Below are 21,046 nucleotides of genomic sequence, written 5' to 3'. Positions count from 1 at the left end.
ATGTTTGTGACCAATTTGAGAAATGAAGTTAACTTCGTAGGCTTAAAAATCAACGTTCTATCATTTAATTAGCTATATTTTGAGATGGAAAATCTCAAGTAGATTTACGTTCCAAGTTTGGTGCCAAGTCATTCGGCTAATTTTGTTTTACAATACACACGAACATTTTCCTACCGGTCTGGGAACTTGTATCTATTGGTTCGGTGCATAGGTAACCATTAAATTGGTGTACCATATGCGTATCATTTAGCTGACTAAGTACATACCAGGGTAGCCTGCTGGACGATCATATTGCATCTTGAGTAAGAAGAAAGTGGTTTCTTTATGTTTGCCACCGATCGGAATACCCCTTTTCTCCGGAAATATGGTTCCTAGAATGAGAATGACATATATTTCAAGCTGAATTATGAAGAATGTGCCATTACGGATTAGATTAATTTTATTGTTGAAAGGCTATCTCACCTTCGGAGCCTGGAGCCCACATGAAGGTGACAAGGGAATCGCAGCGTCCGGCCCAAGCTTTACGCATGTCGCTGATACAATGGCCTCCTTTTCCCGCCATCTTCTCCAACTCAGCTGTTCCCTCACCATCCGCACGGCACTCGTACAGAATCATGCGGTGAATGTACTCCATGTTTTGTAGCTTTGGCTCGAACTGAAACAAATAAATTTCGGTACTGAAATTCGACACCATGAAATGACGTTTCCATGGAAACTTTTGGGAAATAGTACAAAACCAATACGGAGCGGAAATGATGTGAAACATAATACAGGTTTTTCTTGTGCCCACAAGTTCCAGGTTTGGAATTGCAGTACCCTGATCATTATTTGAAGTTGGATCGTATGATGAGCAGATCTCTCATCGGAGAGCATGGAACGTCGCACAGTGGTCCCAAATCGAAAAAAGCTGGCCAAAATTAATTACGCCGTTGTTATTATGTATATATTTGACCTAAAGGTCTATTCTTATTGTTTTTGACCCGCTTATTCTGAATTTATAACTATTTTTTATGTATTTGCAATAATTTTATTGCTATTTCACATTTTGTTTAAACAATTAATTTTTTTAACATTGGAATTTGAGATTATACTGGTGATAGTAAATTAAAATTATACATATCATAAAACTGAATTAGTTATTTAAAACATACATAAATGCATATGAAATGACTGCATTGTTTATTTTTGGACAAATTTTGAACAACTTATTTTGAATGAACCAAGAGAACATTTTCTACTTTCTCATATGTTTGATCGTATTTGATACGAAAAATAAGTTAATATTAATTGGAAATTTATATTATAAGTATATTATTAATATTATTGAACTGCATTAATTGTTTAAAAATTAAATATCTAATTCTAATTAAGTAGACAATTTTATAGTTCCTTGTAACGTGCCAATGGATTTGGAAGCAATTTTAAACGGGGTTCCGTATTTCACAAGTTTCAACGGAGGCATTATTACAATTATTGAAATGTTATAAACAATATTTCATAACTCCTATAACTCAAGTTAAACGCCAAATTTATTGATACGCTTGCAATAAGCTCTTTACGAAGTGAGGCATCAATTTAACGAGCACATGATTTGGTACGAAAAATTAAATGAGATTTTCCATTAATTTGGGCTTTTTTAATTATCAAAAAAATAAGTTAACATTTCTCCTTATCTTTCTCAGTCATTGTTACGAAAAATATTTAAATACATTCATGATCACTATCCGACAAATCCTCATCACAGTCGTCATCCACTCAATTCTTCCAGGATTAATAAACTCTTCTGGTAAACCTCGACTGGTAATTGAAGTAATTTCCTTCTTTGAGCCTTAAAAATACTTGATATCATTGCATCTGAAGTTAGGAGTAATCTTTTAAACAGGTCTTCATTCGTTGCTATCCAGGAAAATTTCCTTGCATGGTGCTCCCTGAATCTTCTTATGTCCTTATTCCTCGCCTCCATTGCCTCCTCGGACAAGTGGACAATAGGAAGGGCAGCTTCTTTAGATGTCCGTCTTATTGAGGAGCAAGTACTGATGTTTCGTGAAATTGCCAGGAACGATCATGGAAAGGGCTTCTTCGTGGGAGATTTTACTTTGCCTCACATCCTTGGCTCTCCAATTTGATAACACTCGCCGCGCTCTTGAGAGAGTGGTTGTTGTCACCTCATTTATTATTTTCGCCACGAACTCATCACCTTTGCTTCGATAACTCATGGATGCTCTACTGGCGATGTGCTAGCTCTAAGATCCTCCGTTTTCCTTCTCTAGGCCCTTTCACTGGACTTCTCAAATTGTTTAAATAAATGCGGAGGAAATTTCAACTTCTCATTTAGGCAGTCAGCGAACTTTCTTCTAAAAAACCTGTCATTTCTTTTTCTTTCCTTCCACCGGCGAAGATAATTTGAGAGAAAAAACACTTCTCCGCAATTTTTTTAGGATAACTTTTGAATTAACATCCTCATCTAACTCTAACTTGTTGCTCCAGCAATCCAATAAGTATTGGTTTTTAAACGATACGGACCCTTTTCCATTTTCAAGAAATTTTTCATGCATCTCAAGGCGCGTGAAAATTTTCAGAGTTATCGAACTAAAACGCTATGGGCACTCTTCTTCAACCCCACAAGTCTTCTTTAAAAAGTTCGAGGATACTCGACTTTATCAAGACTCGATCTTCACGCTTGAGGAAACTAACTTTCACGTCTTTCGTTTGACAAAATCTGAGTAAAACTGAGTTTTGGCGAGAAAATTTCGGGCAAGCGATGTCTAGAAGTAATTTGTGGGTTCCACAGTGTGAGGTTCTCGATGCTATTATCTCCATTTTCGAGGAAATATCACATTTGAAAGGTGAAAAGGCTTACTCCGCTCATCCCCGGTGGCCAAAGTGCAATTCATAACAAGTGTACAGAGAGCGGTAGTTGTGTTTTCCCGATGGGCGCAATCAATAGCCTAGGCCTTTTCGGCCGTCGTTTGCCCTGCATGTGGTTGAGGAGGCCGCAAAGGAGGCGACAGAGGGACAATGTGCCGCGTGAGGGCGAAAACTAACCCGTCTAACGGAAGGAAAGGGTGGAGTAGCATTTGAGGGATTCTTTTTTGTTTTGAATGCATTCATGTTTTACTTACTATACTATAAGCACATCTGCGAACTTTCGTTCCATAAATATATCCTTCCGCTCGAGTCCTTAAGCAATTTTTATGAGAGCATGGGCACGCGTAAATAAAAGGTAAGGTCAAATGGAAACTATTAATGATAAATCGTTCTACGTATGACAAGAGATGTTTATTCATAGGGTAAATATTTTTTGTAGAAATAAAATATCCAACAATGTTGAATAACACCCATAAATACTGGATTTCCTCGAGCCCTACCACGCGCCAGCCAGGCCGCCGCCCGCGTCAGCGCATTGCATCATTACAGTTAAATCAATGCCGAGGTCGGAGTAGCAACTAGTAGCAAAAATTTTCTTCACTACTGCGTTGCATATACTTTTCCCTTTGTATTGGTGCAAAATACACCGTGCATTCACGTGCCTTTCTAAACGATATTGTACATTTTATTTGAAAATTCGGGTAAAAAACACTAAAAGTTACAAAATATATATAAAATAGTAAACATAGTAAAATCCGAATAAAATTTATGTCTCACTATGTAATAATGTTTATATTTGTAGTTAAAAATGTTTTTGGCCAAATATATCGCGTAAAGGTTGTCCTGCATGACGCTGAACTTCCTCAAAATCGACCGATTTCACGCAACTGTGATTTTTACGGTGAATGCTCCATGTTTGATGGATCACTGCAGCCGCTCTGATGAACAAAAATACTAACTTAGTAGTGTATTTTGTAGATCATATCCTGTAGAATCCGAAAATAAGGTTCAAAAATTCCTTGAAAATTTTCGAAAAAACGACTTTTGGCCAGCTTTTTTCGGTTTGGGACCACTGTGCGTCGTTTCCATGGTAATGGTTAGGAGCCAGTTAGGAACTGATATGGAACGTATGGAGATGATATGGAATATAGTATCGGATTTTTATTGAGCCCAGAAATTCCAGATGGAAAATCCGTTCCATACCTGTTCTATATCTGACCTTATCGATTACAGATATTTTTGCAATCAGGATCTGCTATGAATTTTTTTTAAATAGGAGAGAATCAGTGGAGATACAATTCTTTTAAAAAATGGCCATCAGCAGATGATACCATCATCAGGTCAGCTCATCATTCATGTGATGCGTGAATGATAAGTACGGATGACTACTTTGAACCGATAACCTTAAAGTTTTTGGGTAACAATCCAGTGACCATTTCTTTTGGTGCAACCAGGACATAATTCTCATGCACGCCAAAATCAGTGAACAAATACTCCACTCGTCATAGTTTCTGGGTGTTAATCGAGGGTATTTCCAATTACTGTATTACATTATTCAAATAATTTATAATTTCTGAGACTCAGTAAAAAATAATTTATCACGCAACGTGTAATGTGATACAAACAAGTAGTACTACTGTAATTGTAGAAAGACGCACTGGGCGCCAGAATGGTCAATTGAATTTTTCAAATTTTGCATAGATATGAATAAGTACTATAAAAATCGCTATTCCCTAAAAAAAAACATTAGTACTTCAGATAATTAAATTTATAGCCTTTGTGTTCAGGTATGAGTCATTTTTGGGGGATTACATATATTGAAAAATATTATTTATGCCTACCCCAATTATCCAGTGTTTTCTGTCCAGTCGGGGTGTCCTGAATAGTTGGCACCAGTGTAGGTTGCTGTTGTCATCGTCCACTTTCACCTGTTACGGGATTAAAAAGATGATTAAGGAATGACATCCTTTATTGATGGTAAGCACGGTATTATAGATAAACACACCTATAAATGTGGTGAATTTAAACACACAAAAAACGAAAATGAACACTTAGAAACTTATATAGCGTCACTTTCGATACTTCTAACTTCCTCAAAGCATTGAGAAGTAATCATATCACCACTAATCCGTACATTAATGCATATATATTCATGGGCGGATTTAGGGGAGGGGGGCACGTGCCCCCCCAGGCACCTAAAAAATAGGTAAAATTTTTAAATAAGGCTAACATTACGTTCATTTTGCTTTGAGTATTAGAAAGTCTCAATCATTTAATTTCATATAAAAATAAAGAAAATATTTCATACAGCAATTGCTGTATCTTGTTTTTAATCTCAAATATGAGAAGACTGTTTGCCTGCCAGACCCTTCTGCTCCGCCCCACAAAAAATCCTGGATCCGCCCTTGTATACAGTCAAACGGAAGGTGAAGACAAGACTCAAAACACGAAAAATTGGACACAGGAGTAGCTTGAAGCTGGGGTAGTTTGAAAGTATTTAGACGGTACCAATTGCTTTTAACGCAAATACCTTTGTAATATAAGCACCGCTATTTCGTTTCACAGCTATTTTTAATAACGAAATAATAGGTTTTATAAAAACGATCAATTAAAAGAGAAATAACTGTTAAATAGAATGGTATCATAGTTTTTTTGTATAAGTGCGTAGATTAAAGTACAGAAAGAGGTTAATTTTGGTTATTTATTAAAAAAAAATCGAAGTTGGGTGTTTTTTTAAAGAAATTTGTTCAAATTTTACGCCATGTAAGTAGATTTTTAAGGTGCAAGAGCAGGAAAAACTTAATTCGGCATTCCATGCTTCATTTATATGAGATTGTGTATGCTAAGTTCCAACTTCCTGTCTAAAATAATGGACATCGAAGTTTTTGCCAGCATTTCTTGTTTCAGCCTACTGTACGCCGGTCCGAACTTCGAAAACGACGTGTTCGTTTAACTATGATTCAGTTGAGGATCACAAATCAAGCGACTCGTGCTCTGCGACAAAACTTCGATTTTAAACGTAAAAAATAGCGTCATTCAAATCTGTACCGTTGGGATCCGCCACCCAGAAGGTCACCAATATCTTTTATGGTTTATTGGGGGTTCATTGATTTACATGGATTTTCATGGACTGGGGGTTGATTGATTATTGGTGATATAAAATATCTCACAACGATAATACGTCTTAGGTCTGCATTGCATATAGACAATTGCCTTTTTAGGCATTCATCAATTATGTTTAAACATAGCTTGTTAGCCCTTTATAACCCAGACCTGCTTCTGGGAGAAATTACATTTCAAGACCTCTCATTTTTTAAATTTAAACATTTTCTGCTCGATCATAATTATTATGGCAGCTACATATTTCGGCATTATACTTTACAGCACGTAAGAACATGTAGGTGAGAGTGTTGTACCACGGAAAACTTTTTCAAATTTTTTATATAAAGTAAAATATATATACTGAAAATTCGGTCTAATGGTAAACATTCAATCCATCAGGGTTACTTAACATAAGTTTTAAGTTTTAGACTTGTACCTTTACTATTAATGGATATAATTAAAACTTCTAAAAGTGTTTTAAATCGTTCCTATGTAGGTACATCAGGTTCATGTACTTAGGGGCACTACCTATTGTACCGAGGAACACAAGTTAGATTAGTGGGAACAGTAACTAAACAGTGAAAAATTGAAATAAACATGATTTGTTTATTGAATTTGAAAATGCATTAACGTGTCTTATAAAGAAAATTAACGCAGCTTAGGTAAAAATTCAATTTTAAAATATAACTCCTTTCAAGTAAAAATAACTTTAGATTAAACCCTTCTAAACTAAGAGCATTCTCCAAAGTCCAATAACATAATGAATTTCACACAAAAAAGCAATTACTAGAATATTAAACCATAAATTACGGCTGACTACAAAAATTACAAACACAGTAACATGTTCCTAGGTACATGATGGGCTTGTGCTACTTGGTACAAGAGGTGATCATTTTTAATGTCGGCTGAATTTACTGTCCCAGTGAGAAATGGATCATCGAATCTACGTCGATTCGACGTCGAAGTACTCATCGATAAAACGTCGATGGTAACACATCGATCGATGTCTATATGGTCCGAAAATCGACGTGTTTTCGACGTCGAAGCCATCGACGTATTTTCGACGTCGACGCCATCGACGTGTTTTCGACGTCGACACCATCGACGAGTTTTCTATGTCGACGAGAAAAAATTCTTTTTACCTGCGATTCCTACTAATAATTGCGGAAATATACATCTTTTCGGCTAATAAAGAGCATCTATTGCTGCGCCAACGACGTATTTCAATCGAGCACGTAAAGTCTAAACAAATGAAGGCTGAAATAAATTTATAATATTGATATGTAATCTTAAGTCCTTCGTATTCATCTTCAATAATAATCAGAAATCCTTGAGAAAAAATGTGAGGTGTTGACATCTATGACGCGAGTATAAAGGTATCGAAATGAGGTAAACGTAGTCACAAAGCCAAGCTTGTGCATATCACATACCACGCAGGAAAGAAGTTAGAACTTGGACGCAAATAGAAGGTCCGGCGTATGTGGCAAATGTGTGAAAATGGAAATCTTGAACACATTAAATAGGGGAAGCTAATCCTACCTGTCATACAGCGGTCCAAAAGCAGACCGATTCCGAAGTATGGAAGAGGTAGTGAAGCTTGTCTTTACTAAGCGACGGAATGCCTTTTTCGATGATTAATACGAATCCAAAAGCTCATTAAGTTTCAGAAGGATTTTAAATACCAATAACAGGATTTAGAGCTAGCAAAGTTTGTCGCGCAAAATAAATGCGACAATAAATTTTCTATACGGCGCCGAATGTCTCTGTTCCGAGCTTACTGCAAGGAACTAACAGCATGACGACTAACAGCTCAACTGATACAAGCTGATACAAGCAATCCAACTTCAACGGTCAAGTTACAGAATTAAAAGGAATCAAAGATTGTTCTCGGAGATTAAAACTAATGTTTATGGATAAATAAAATAATTATTTAATTTTATATTTCTTATTTAAGACACATATATTGTAATAGCGTCTCACCGTTATTTTTAAGACATTAAAACTACATCACTAAGTTCTCCCCTCAGCCAATCAACACGCTGACCCCGCTGGCCAATGAGAATAACACGTCGAAAAAACGTCGATTGAACAAATAAAATCGACGTCGACCACATATCGATCTATAGTCGTCGAATCGACGGAGATTCGACGTAGATTCGATGATCCATTTCTCACTGGGTGTATGATATTACGTCTAAAATACCAAATAAGTAGCTAATACTAATCACCATTATATCTCAATTTCACCTATGCAACGATAGACACTGTTGGAGTGATCAATTTTTTGCAAAAGACTTCGATATGCAACCAAAAAGTTTTGTTTTTCAGCGCCAAAAACTTCAAACTGGTATATTCTTTGTAAACATAATCCAAATGAACTCAAATTGACCTATGCTAAACTCTAGTGCTTCTTTCACTTAATAGCTTACTTTAAAACCCCTAGGTCGCAGCAGTTGCCGATAGTTTCAAGTGCTCCTAGATACTCTATGCCCTAGGTACACCACCCTCCCCTAGTTCGAATCTTTCCCTAATAGAGCTGAAAATTACTTTTTGGTATTACTTAGAAGCAGTATTGAGCTATACGGGTATAAAATGGAGAAATAAAAACTTTAATAGGAGAGCCGTCTTACAGATAACCTTTCTTTTCAACTTTTCCAGAAATTACGGGGGGACGGCCACCCCCTCTAATCTCCCATTGCGCTAATCAGCTTTCCGCAGCCTTAAGATCGTTCGCTGCCAGTAAGAGGTCCAGCCAAATACTTAGAAAATGGATCTTGCAATTTTTTTCATGTCGATATGAATTGAAAATAAAAATTGGGAATCGCGTTCGTTATGTATTAAATATATCATTTTGTGCTGAAACCTTTTACTTTATACTTCAAGAGTCACGATCATAGCCTATAAAATTATTTTTCAATTAGTATAATACAATTTCGATGATAAAATCACAGTAATTGTTTGCATAACATAATAATAACGCTAAATTTGTGAGTCTCATATTTTTTACTTCGCATTTCTATCGTGTGATCCTAAATGCATTATGGCGTTATAAATGGTTTATATACTTCGCAATATTAATGAATATTAACACATCTTTTAAGATCACTACTTATATTCGGAATACTCATCCATTGGAAAAATGTATCAACTTACCTGTGGAAGTCTCAATTCCCACGTTTTGTACCTCTCCTGCTTTGCTTTCTCACGGCTCATCTCCGGCTGCCAAAACTGAATTTCAACTGATCCATTGATTGTTCCTGAACCTTGTTTTCCAAATATTATTTGGTCCTTGGTCTGCACCACAATTGTCCAGTTCATCATTGCTGTGTCCACCTAAAATTAAAGTTTGTATTTTCATACACTGAATTCCTATGGTGGTTCGGTTATAAAACAAAGTGGTCGTCTCGGTTATCACTACCTGACCCAAAATATAAGAGGATAGAATTGCATTATATTTTAATTACTTCCCAGAGATTACATTTAGCGTTCAATCCGTTTACTTCCTTTTCCTTGTGGTTTAAATATTCAACTTTTGATAGATATTTTCCACCGTTCCCCCTCATTCAAAAGACGTAGATTGAGGAATAAGTTCGTTTTAACAATTAGCTTTTATAGTACTTGACGATAACTTGAATACAATATGAGTAATATTGAATTATATTGCATAATTAAAGATACATTCGTCTCATGGCTTTATAAATACAAAGGCCTGAACACTTTAGTAGAATAGAAAAAATAATTTATATCTGATAAATTAATAATTTTGGTGCAACTAATAGGACCTATAATCATTCACTCCTCCCGCAACCTTCAGGACAGTTTCCAGAAACAATTGCTGAAGCATTGTTACAATCGAAATTCTGAATTCATTACTTACAAATATTTGATACTGCAGGCAGTCACTTAATGTCACTTACAATACTGTGCTCGCATCTGCAGGTATTTATCGCACCCTTCTTTTCAGAGTGGTTGGCTTATCCCGAGCGAGTCTTACTCTCAGCCTTACCCCAAGGGCACGCCCAGCCAATGCCTGCCATCTTTGCCTAATATGACCATATATTTACTTTTCTTGAGCCAATTACCAAGAATCATTTATACATATGTATTTACTTGCGCATCATTAGATATAGGTATTTTGGCTGATGAAGAAAGTTTCAAAATGACGATATCCGATCAGAAATGTAAAGATAAACCTCGGAGCCCTAAGAAACACCTTAAGTGAACAAGGAAATTCATTTTATGGATTCTTCATTTGACCCAGGTTTGAAGTAACATAAATATTACGCTGTTTATTGGTAACTGAATGCAATTTCATGTTACACATGCCTTTTCCTTTTGAAAAGAACAACCTTTCCACCATAGGTATCAGTATTTCCCATTGCCAATGCGTCTTTGCAATTTCAATGATAAAATTACACTAATTATTTAACTAACGAATCGCATAGCATAAATAATTCGTAAAAAATGTGAGTCTCATATTTTTATATATTGCATTGTTGAAGTATGATCCTAAATGAACAATAAATCGATTATATATTCTGCAATATCAATACATACATTATCTATGCGGATAAACTAATGCATATCTAATGTTACAAATCCGTGATGCCTCGAACCAACCCATCAAAATCCAATCAATGCGCCTTAAATATTCTCAATAGTCTGTATATCAAAAGTGGTATTAGTAAAAGAAATTAGTCCATAAAACTTATTATGGAATACCATAAAGTAATGGAAGAACTACTGGATTTTGTTTTAAACTTGTTTGCTGATTTTCAGACTTCTTAGTCATTTAATTGTCTGCAAGCAATTAATTCGTTCAATTGTATTAGGCTCAACTATATGGAAGTTAATACTCGAAAATGAAAATGAGACTTCGTTGATTTCCACTAATTTATTTTGTCCGTACGACATGTTTCGAACCATAGGGGTCATTATCAAGTGCAAAAATTGAATGGTAAACAAACATATATATACATCTCCTTCAAAGAGTATATATATGCTTGCTCACCATTCAATTTTTGTACTTGATAATGACCTCTATGGTTCGAAACATGTCGTACGGGCAAAATAAATTAGTGGAAATCAACGAAGTCTCCTTTACATTTTCAAGTAATTAATTCGTTCCTCCAAGGTTGAGGAAGTGTCGCACTTGAGTGTGCCTCATTCCAAAGGTTTCCTTACCCCAAGTGGATAGTCCTCATCGTCATCGCACGTCTTCCAGGCGCGTGAGAAAATGAACGAGAGGTGAGTGGAGTTCTTCTGGCCGGTTTCCAACACCCAATTCTCCAGCTTATCTTCCTTTATCGTTCCATTCACGTATACGGCGTCCTTTAAAAGAAGAGACCATAATTAGAAATAATTGAAAGTATTTTTTCATATCAACAATTATCTTTTCATCATTTTAGCATTTTGTGACGGTATGGCGTATGTAGGCATACACTGTCAATATTTATTTAGTGATAATTTTCTTTACGACTTAATTTCAATGATCATATTTATCGTATGTTATGAAGATTATCTCGTAGGTATTGAAATTAGTGAAAATATTGGCAAGGTGATTATTAGTGACCATATTGTCTGCTATTTATTTGCCTCATCACTATTGTTTGATGGGAGATTCATGCAATATGTAGTAACTGAGTAACCAGCTTCGAGTGATAAAGGGTATTTTTTTCGTAATCATTTTGTGAAACGTTTACATAATACATGAAATACACTTATTGGTAATCGCTTCTTTCTTCATGTTACAATCATTGCTGGTAGAAGTTAATTTTTGTCTCCAGCGTTTCTAACTTAGTGGGAAAGGCTAAATCAAATACAATATTTTAAACTATATAAGTTAATTTATCGTTTGAATGTGGTGAAAATTGTGATACTAAGTAAAAACACCTCAACGCTTATCTTCGCGAATTGACCTCTTAGAAATTTCGAAATAAAAGGTAGAATTTACGTAAAGATCAGTAAGCAGTTCGTTTTAGAAACTGAAAATGGCACTTGTGACTGATTGACCAATAAAAAGGAATATACATTGAGTTCAATCTTTATTTTCGTATTTTACCCATGTTCAAACAATTCCCACTCTCCACAATTAAGGAACACGCCTAGAGTGGACCTGGCCATAACGTTAATTTTGGCAAAGGAACTATTGTTGCTAAAAATGTTACTATCCAATACTAATATCAAGTAGGAATTGAAACTTCGAAAAAAACAAATACTATGATCAGAGAAGACCCGCTTCACTTTTGTTGAAAGAGGGTTTCATCGGAAAGAAGGAAATCAGCCAATGAGACTCCAATTTGAAAAGTGGTGCCGAAGTACCCCATGTAAGTTGTGAGAATTCCAAAGAAAAAAAAACAATCCAGCAGAATAAAAAATATATAAACAAAAAAATCCTACCAAAAAATAACAAATGTTATTATCATGTCAATATGCTCCAATTTTAATATTTTTATTTTTTAATTTAGACTATTTTTTCTTCTTTGGATCGGTTTTTGCTCACATGCCGCTGCTCTGTAAATCCGATTAGTTTTTAAGTTTCTAAATATAGTTTAAAATGATGTTTTAGGGATATGGTTCTCATGCATTTTAGTTTTAGTCTTCGTAATTTAGTGTATGATCTGTAATACTCTCTTTTATTCCATTTCCCCTTCACTTACACTAGAAAGAATTACACAAGTCCCTTCCACTCTTGAAAAGTCACTCCCATATTCTTAAATGCTTATTTTGTGACTGAGCACAATCGCGATGAATGAAATGGTTGTAGATTCGCTTATTCATTCAAACCCGTGAATTTTTGGGGCCACGATTAGCGAAGTTATAAAATATTTAAGTTGATACAATTTAAAACCTGATTTCACATTTTTCACGTCCGTAAGTAAATCTCTTTTACCATTTTGATCCTTCGATCTGCAACCAAGCACTCAAACCAGCCCAGAAATTTTCTTTCTCAACCTGTATATCGCCAACTTTATTAATCGGCGAGTTGGGGTGATGAAAGAAATATTCTGCGCTAAGTATAAATATCGGTCCCTGGCTAGCTTGGTTAGCATCACCATCAGATCCCTCAGAGCCTACTTTGCCATGGTATGTTATTTAGAGGAGGCGACCGACTGCTAAGGTCTTTACGCCACGAGGAAAGGGTAGGAAGAGAAGGGTGGAGAGAAACCCGGCGTCGGCATTACCCTACTCTTAACGAAAGGTTTAGAGGGAACCATGGCTTAACTTCCTATCAGTCGGATGGAGTGCTGCAATAGGGTCGTTTCCTATTATTTTTTTATTGCCTAAATCGAAAGATTATTACTCCAGGAGTGCGCAATTCACGCTCTTGGATTCTCGAATAACGATATCCATTTTTCGCGATTAAACAAAAAGTGAAAAATTTCAAGCTCCCGAAAACGCGACGGCTAAGTAGGAATAATGGGAAAAGTTCGTGTGACGTATTTCTGGTTCCAGCTGTCGCCATGTGAGGTGACCTTGGGGCGAGGCTTGAGCGCTGTTACGACGCAGGCTGCTAGCAGGTAGCTGAGTACCCTGCTAGCAGGTAGCGCTTGGCTTAAATAAGGACTATTATTCCCCTATCAAACGAAGGAAACTTTCCGAACTTAGGTAATTTTAATGTGTGATTATTAAGAGATGTTTCCCTGAGCTCTGTGCCTCATGCATGCATTAGTAATCTCAGACAATGTAAAACTCCTATCTACTCGTAAAGAAACTAGGTCCCTGTGACGTCACGTGGAGTGCCATCGCATGGGCGACAATCTGGCCTTTTTCAAATGAGGTTAAAATTGACCGTTGCCATTCGTCTAAACTGGGATTTCTAAAACCAAATAATTTGTATGTTATGAATAGACTAATGGTGGGTAAGGAATCGCAATCAATGCATTTCGTTTTCTTTGATGAAGGAAACTACCCTATTGAAGCACTCAAGTGGGGACCGGGTCAGCCTCTGAAAAAACTCTGCCACCGCCGGGATTTGAACTCGGACTTTCTGGTTGGGAAGGTAGCTTTCTAGCCACCATACCGATCCCATCCCTCGCGACTGAATTTCCCCACCCCAGGATCCATCCGTCGACCCAACTGAGACATAATTTACTGGTACTCCTTTACGGCCACTCGGGCATCTTATTAATGACTGTTCACCGCTGAATCTGGGATCGATGAGCTTTTCAAAATTATAATGTGAATCGATTCCAGATATACGTTTTTTTATTACCATCGGGATATGTTTTCGTCTAATATTTAGGACTATGTTTGGGGGGGATAACAATCAGGAACAGTAGGGGTCCTAAGTTGGATCCCTATGGAATTCCTGGAGAACTCTTATCATGTACAACATACTGCTTCATTTGATACAAGTAGGGTTTTAATAATTACATGCAATAAATTGCCCGTGTCGCCAGCCTTGAAAATGTTCTAAATTCTAATTGCGTGGTCCACTTTATCAAAGGCTTTTCTAAAGTTTAGATGTACCACATGAGATATATTATTCATTTAATTTATCACATGCTCTTTAATGGTATGCAGATGATTGGTGGCTGATTTATTACTGATAAACCAATGTAGACTCGCACGTAAAGGATGTCTAACTAATAATTTAAGTGCTTTTAAATAGTGTGCTCGAATATTTTGACAAATACAGATAAGATAAAAATCGGATGGTGGTAACTTATGTTATGACGTTCTCCTTTTTTGTGTACCGGAAAAACCTTTGAATTTTTCTAGATTTCAGGGGATACTTCACGGCTCCTGTATCTCCAATTAATAAAATATGGCAGTCCTAGGGGGGAATGACCGATGGAAGTTAATACTCCTTAGGCGTAAATTGTGGAAGACTTATTTTGCGCACGATATTTCCCCCGTTTTATGAATTGCAGTGACATGCCGTTTTCAAACAGATTTTATTTCTCGAAAGAAAATCAATACGTCAGGCACAGAAAAGAAATGTCCTAATGTGTGCTGAATATTGCCAATTTTATAAGGCTTTTATTTTGATGTATTAAAAACAAAGTATCCTTGATATTATTATTAAAATACGTCAATGAAATTTGCAAATTTTGTTTTATTTCTAACCTTGATGTACTTGTGAACTGCGATCGCATTGTAAGGGTCTTAAGGAGTGTGGGAGTAAATGGAATTGAAATGTGTAGCGCTTTGAGAAGAAAATAATTGCTGATAAAAAAGAGAGTTGTTAATTCACTCAATTTCCTGGAAGAAAAAATTGAAAAATAATGAAAAAATCGTTTCCGCCAAGGATCGAACCTGGGAACTTTCAGTTACGAACGTAACTATGGGAGAAGCGTGACGATATGACGGATCAGACGATTTTTAGCCCACATACGTTATAATTTTAACACAACCACCAAGCGTGCCTAAAGAAGTATTAACTTCAAAAATATTGCAACTGAAAAAACACCAAGTGATAATTTTCAAATTTGAAATAGTACACGAAAATATTGAGAAGAGCTTACTTTGTGTATCCTGAAAATATCAAAATGATAATATGAGTTTCAAACGCATAATACACCACGGATTATCGGCAAATATTGGACAAGGGGGTGTGAATTGTACCCTTGAGAACCAAGACGAACTTCCTGGGCATGTAATTATGAACCTTGTTCGTACGTCAATAAACAGAATGACAACTTGGAGAGTCTCTTGGAAGAAAATCTCACTCTGAAATCTGGAGTCGTCTATCTGTTGGAAAATTCGAATGAAAAAGGGTTTAAGGATTGTGGTTGAGATTCGTGCTCAAGGGGAAAGAAGGTCCCAGTCCATCCCATAATAGCTTCATTTATGTTGCCATTTAGGGTCTTAATTGGTTTCAAAAATTGTCCATAGCGCTGCAAAGAGTGTGGAGAAATAAATTTATTCCCAATGATTTGAAATGGAGTATTTTAATAGGGTAGTTTCCTTCATGAAAGAACACGAAAGGCATTTAATGCGATTCGTTACCCACCATTAGTGTATTCTTTATATATAAATTATTTGGTTTTAGAAATACTGGTTTAGACGAATGGCAATTGTCAAGTTTAACAGCATTTTAAAAGTCCAGATTGGCGCCCATGCGATGCCATTCCACGTGACGTCACAGGGACCTAGTTTCTATACGAGTAGATAGGAGTTTTACATCGTCTGAGATTACCAATGGATGCATGAGGCACAGAGCTCTGGGAAACATGTCTTAATAATCACCTATTAAAACTGCCTAAGGTCGGAAAGCTTTCTTCTTTTGATAGGTTATTAATAATCTTTATTTAAGCCAAGCGCTACCTGCTAGTAGCCTGCAACGTATCAGCCCTGAAGCCTCGCCCCAAGGTCACCTCACAAGGCGGGAGTGGGAACTAGAATGACGTCACACGGTGTTTTCCCAGCATTCATACTTAGCCGTCGCGTTTTCGCGCGCTTGAAAATGTTCACTTTTCATTTAATCGCGAAAAATAGATATCGTCATTTAAAAATCTAATATCGTGAAATACGCACTCCAGGAGTAATAATCTTTCGATTTAGGCAATAAAAATAATAGGAAACCACCCTATTCGTAACGAAGAGCATCGAAAAACTACGGATTGAACACACCGCGAAAGTATATATTAGAGAGTATACTCTTGTTAGCGATTTCCTGTCTAAACCTCAAGTATGAAAATTTTACCATCGAAAGTACTGGGGTCAAATTTTCATATTTGAGATTCAGCATATTATTGGATTAGATATCTTCATTTTGCTCTGGACATATCGAGATAATGTCTTTAGCTTCAAACAAAAATTCAGAAAATCAGCCAGTTCTAATGGGAGTGATGCTCCCTCTTAAGTGTTAATTCTCCGGATAAACCCCTTCTCCCACCGAAATAAAAACCTTATCTCCGAAAGAGGAACCCCTGAAAATTGTCCATGGGTACATCATAGATTGAAAAGAATTAAGTTTACGGGGCCGAATATGGAACCTTGTGGAACACCTGTCACTGTGTCAACTATGGAAGGGCTTTATTGAGCGAATTACGGGGTAATGGAAGACATGTGCCTTGAATTCCGCCTTCGTCTTATACCACCTTTGCCATGGCGAGTAAAATCTACTCATATGTTAAGGCCGTTTTACACGGGGCACGGAATTGCGCAGGTTAGATCTGCATTTATTTCTAAAATGGCGTGGAATTGCGCGAATGCATGAACGAAATTAGAACAGGGGCTATTTTGCCGTCTCGCATCCACGCATTCTCGCATGTGTTCTAGCAAGTCACCGCTTTACACGACGCAATTTTGATTGCGCTTTCGCATGTACGTCAGATTGCGCAATTCCGTGTACCGTGTAAAACAGCCTTTATAATTAATCCAAATATTGTAATCATTTATGCCGTTCTTATTGAACATGTAGCCATGTTGTGCAAATCCTAATTGAACTTGCATTCGCTAAGCATTGGGGTGAACTGTTTATAGTCCCACATTGTACACTCTTAGATCTTTCAAGTATTTGCAAGATTTCCTCCCAAGTGCTTGTGTTGGAGGGGTCACGACCCGGAGTGGGCATGGCTTCTTGATCGATCCGAATGGCGGCAGCACGCCACGGTCGCGCGCCTCTTATGTTTGACGTGGCCGGCCGCCGTTTGAAATTCATGAGTCGCGCATTACGTATTCACCCGTCGATGCAGATTTCCCGGGAATCATGCAAGGGCGAGGATTTGGGGAGACTTTTTTCGGTATTCAAATTACATCATTCGTGCGAGTGTGGATCGAAGCGTGAGTCATAAACGTGGATTTTTCCATCGAACAGAATCAAGTCGGCGATGACAAATCAAGTTCCTTTGGGTCATTTTAACCGTTTTTTTTCACTTTCGGAGGTCCAAGGAGTGACGATAAGAGTTAATGACGTAGTAATTTTGGTGAAAGCAACTTGGCGGGTAGAATCTATGTATTTTCCTTCTGGCTATAGTCCCAGACCAATGCTGGTCAGGGGTGGTCTGGTCAGGTCGGCTGGTCGGCGATCGCCGAAGGCCCCGAGCTTAGGGCCCCACCGCAACGCTCGCATCTATCGTGAAGCTTATATGAAAAGTGTAATGAAGAAAGGCTCAGATTATTTGAACCAAAGTATTTTTGCGATTATAAAATTATATGCTTTCATTAATTTGCTTTGTTTACAACATACCCATTGTAAATAGGTCATATCAAAATTAATAAAATAAAAGAGTCAGAAGAATAAAGAGAACCTGATTCTTTTTGAAAGGGTTATTAGGAAAGCTTACTTTAGAGATTTTTTAAAATTTGTATTATTAAATTTTATACGCTCTGAAGTGCTCACTTTTTACAGTATTTTTTCTGACGAGATTGCTATATTTATTAACTTTCATATAGCTTTTAAGAGCCAGAAAATCGTCAAGGCCCCTAATCACCTCAAACCACCTCTGTCGATGGTAGAGGTGGATTAGTCCCCTGAAGCTTTCAACCTAGAAGTTTCCCACACAAGCCTTTGAAATGGGCTGTCATAAGGACTAGTTCTTGAAAAAATGTTGAATAGATCGGACAATGTCACCCTCCCCACCTTCCCAGTTTTTCCTCGGGTTCAGGGCAATATCGTATGGTATGCTGATCCACATCAGATCATTGAATATGTCAATTAGTGGTTCGAATGGAGGAGATATGTCAGGCATTTCAATCTCTAGGGGAATGGAGAGTGATTGAATTGCAGCTATAAGGCAGTTGAATCGACAAACGAAGTGTGCGTCGTTTTAAAAAAAAAAATTGAAAATATACTCCTGTAATTGTATCGACCTCATCAGTGGGCAGCAACAAATCATAGGATATTTCCGTGCTACAGTTTCTCGAAAACCCCCCTCCCAGAGCTCAGAGAAATTTTAAAGTTTAATCCATTTTACTAACCAGTATTACCTATATACATATCAGTATCACCTATAGAATAGTGTTAGGATTAATCAAATATCCCTCAGAAAGTCGTAAAACTCGCCATTTTGAACCATTATTATTCAAAAATTTCTGGAGGAGGGCCCCCCGCAACTTCTGTTTATCCTGGTAGTTATGTAATACCCCCACACCCGTAGGTATTAGTTGCTCCTAAAACCCCCCTAGCCTTAATTCCTGGCTGCGCTCCTGATGCTTGTCTAAGTCTGCAAAAAATGTTCATTAACGCAAGAATGTCTCCGTCATTTTGGTAAAAACTGCTGAAATATAAGTTATTCATTAAGAATAACGATAAAAACGAAACTTTGGCTGTTCAACAGAATTCGTATTGAGTTATTAGCATATGAATTCAGGGATTGAAGTAAAATCGCGTTAGTTAAATAAAAATGGCGCTTCGATCACTTCAAACAGTATGTATTTTGAATTTTGGCCCAAGGGCATTAAACCAAAGCAAAGTGTGGCTTAAGTTCACACTGAGCGAGCTAGGTTCGCTCTTTTCACTCAGGCTGGGAAATCTTCATACGAACATAAGCGCTTCGTATGAGCCGATTGAGATCTTTTAAAAGAGCATGTTTCTAACGGTGGTGAAATTTAATGTACTCACGGCAGATTAGAGTTTTTATCAATGGAATTCGCACGCCAAATCGCAAATCGTATCTAAAATACCCCCTGGGCGAATCTCTAATCGGGCTATTCCTCAACTCTGCTTCTGTTGTTCAGTGCAAAAAACGAGATTACCCAGTCGACCTCAGCTTTTATTGACTGCGTAGCCAGCTGGAGCTCACACGGAATATCCTCGCCATCATTTTCGTAACTAGGAGGGTTCCGGGGGAGGGGTTAGAATACTCGTTTTCCCTCAATTTTTGATAAATCGGAATTGTGGCGGCCATGCTTCACTCATTCCTCGAAAACCCCTTCTATCATAGTATAAAAATGTCATCAGAAATTCGGCTTCATTTAACATCGGTGAAGTTAAATTAACTAAATTTTCCGGGAGAGAAACACCCCGCTATTGAATTGGGGGTTTCCCTTGTACCCTTCGGAGGGTTGTGGTCCTTGAGTGTTCTCTCGCCCCCAGCCAAATTCCGTGGCTACGCCTGTCAGATTTCAGGAGGAAAAATATTTTATTCTGTCGAGCCGGTCAGAATTTATCACCGCAGGTACGTCCATCGCTTGAGCACATTAGCCATGGAGTTTGAGGGTGAGGAGATGTTTGCGAGGAACGAAGTATATATCGGGAATGATAAAATTTTGCCAATTTCACCATAAGAGATTTATTGACGATACTAATTTCGAAACATCAAGCCACCTTCAGGGAAGGATACAGATTTTGGTCTCAGTTTTCTAAAAATAATGGGTGGGGGTTGAGATTAATAGGATCTAGCCAAAAGATTCACAGACTTTCTCATGATAAGATTCGTGTCTGTTTTTCATAAATATTTTTAAAAAATCACTCTGCTAACTATACTTCATATAGTGACGGCTACAAAATACTCTTTCCGTGCTATGGTACCTGGTGGTGAATGAAGAAAATCGGCTTTTTTAAGTAAACCCTTATGACAGTAGGTATTAATCCTAGCATAGGAAAAATGCGAAATGAAATGAAAAACTCAATTGGCCATATAATATCTGCCGACCTCGTCCATCTTGTAACAATGAATCACTGTGTTGGTGAGCGGGAAAGGGGGAGTTGCATGTAGTTCTTTGAGGCCGTTGAGCTCAATTTCCCTCTTGTATTTGTAGGATGGAAACATTTTAATTACACCTGGAATGTGTATGCCAAAAAGAATATGACAAAATAAATTGTGGGATTTTCACCGTACTGCATTTAGAGTTGTAAGCAAACAAATGTTTTGACTGATGACAAATCTCGTTAGTTCATGAAAATTACGCTACGGTCGCCTCCAATTTCTGGTAAAATTGTCAGCCAAAAACATGAAAATTTTGAATAACATAAATTCTCTGAATTTGATTTTCCTTTTTTAGCGAAGCTATCATGAACTCAAGTGTGGAGGACTTAAATGATATACTCAGCCCATATGGAGAAACAAATCCAAGGAATGGAACTACCGAATGCTAATCTGGCTGCTGGATACGCGCTCCGTCATCTCACGTGACTTGATGAAACCACCACTCTCTTCCTGTCAGTCAGTTGCATTAGTGAGGA

The 21,046-nt window shown here is 37.3% G+C and overlaps 1 protein-coding gene across 1 annotated transcript in view; it reads right to left on the bottom strand.

The window, feature by feature from the left end:
- Positions 1 to 21,046, bottom strand: part of LOC124171653 (DBH-like monooxygenase protein 1) — a 47,364-nt gene that overhangs the window by 11,910 nt on the left and 14,408 nt on the right. Inside the window, exons 2-6 of the mRNA XM_046550876.1 lie at positions 11,155 to 11,301; positions 9,124 to 9,303; positions 4,710 to 4,796; positions 463 to 655; positions 267 to 371 (exon numbers count right to left, since the gene is read on the bottom strand). Coding sequence (XP_046406832.1) covers positions 267 to 371; positions 463 to 655; positions 4,710 to 4,796; positions 9,124 to 9,303; positions 11,155 to 11,301 — 712 coding nt within the window. The remainder of the gene's footprint in view (positions 1 to 266; positions 372 to 462; positions 656 to 4,709; positions 4,797 to 9,123; positions 9,304 to 11,154; positions 11,302 to 21,046) is intronic.

Source organism: Ischnura elegans, chromosome X, assembly GCF_921293095.1.
Source record: "Ischnura elegans chromosome X, ioIscEleg1.1, whole genome shotgun sequence".
Taxonomy (NCBI): Eukaryota; Metazoa; Arthropoda; class Insecta; order Odonata; family Coenagrionidae; genus Ischnura; species Ischnura elegans.
The sequence above is the reverse complement of the archived record's forward strand: the minus strand, read 5'-3'. Positions and strand labels throughout refer to the sequence as shown.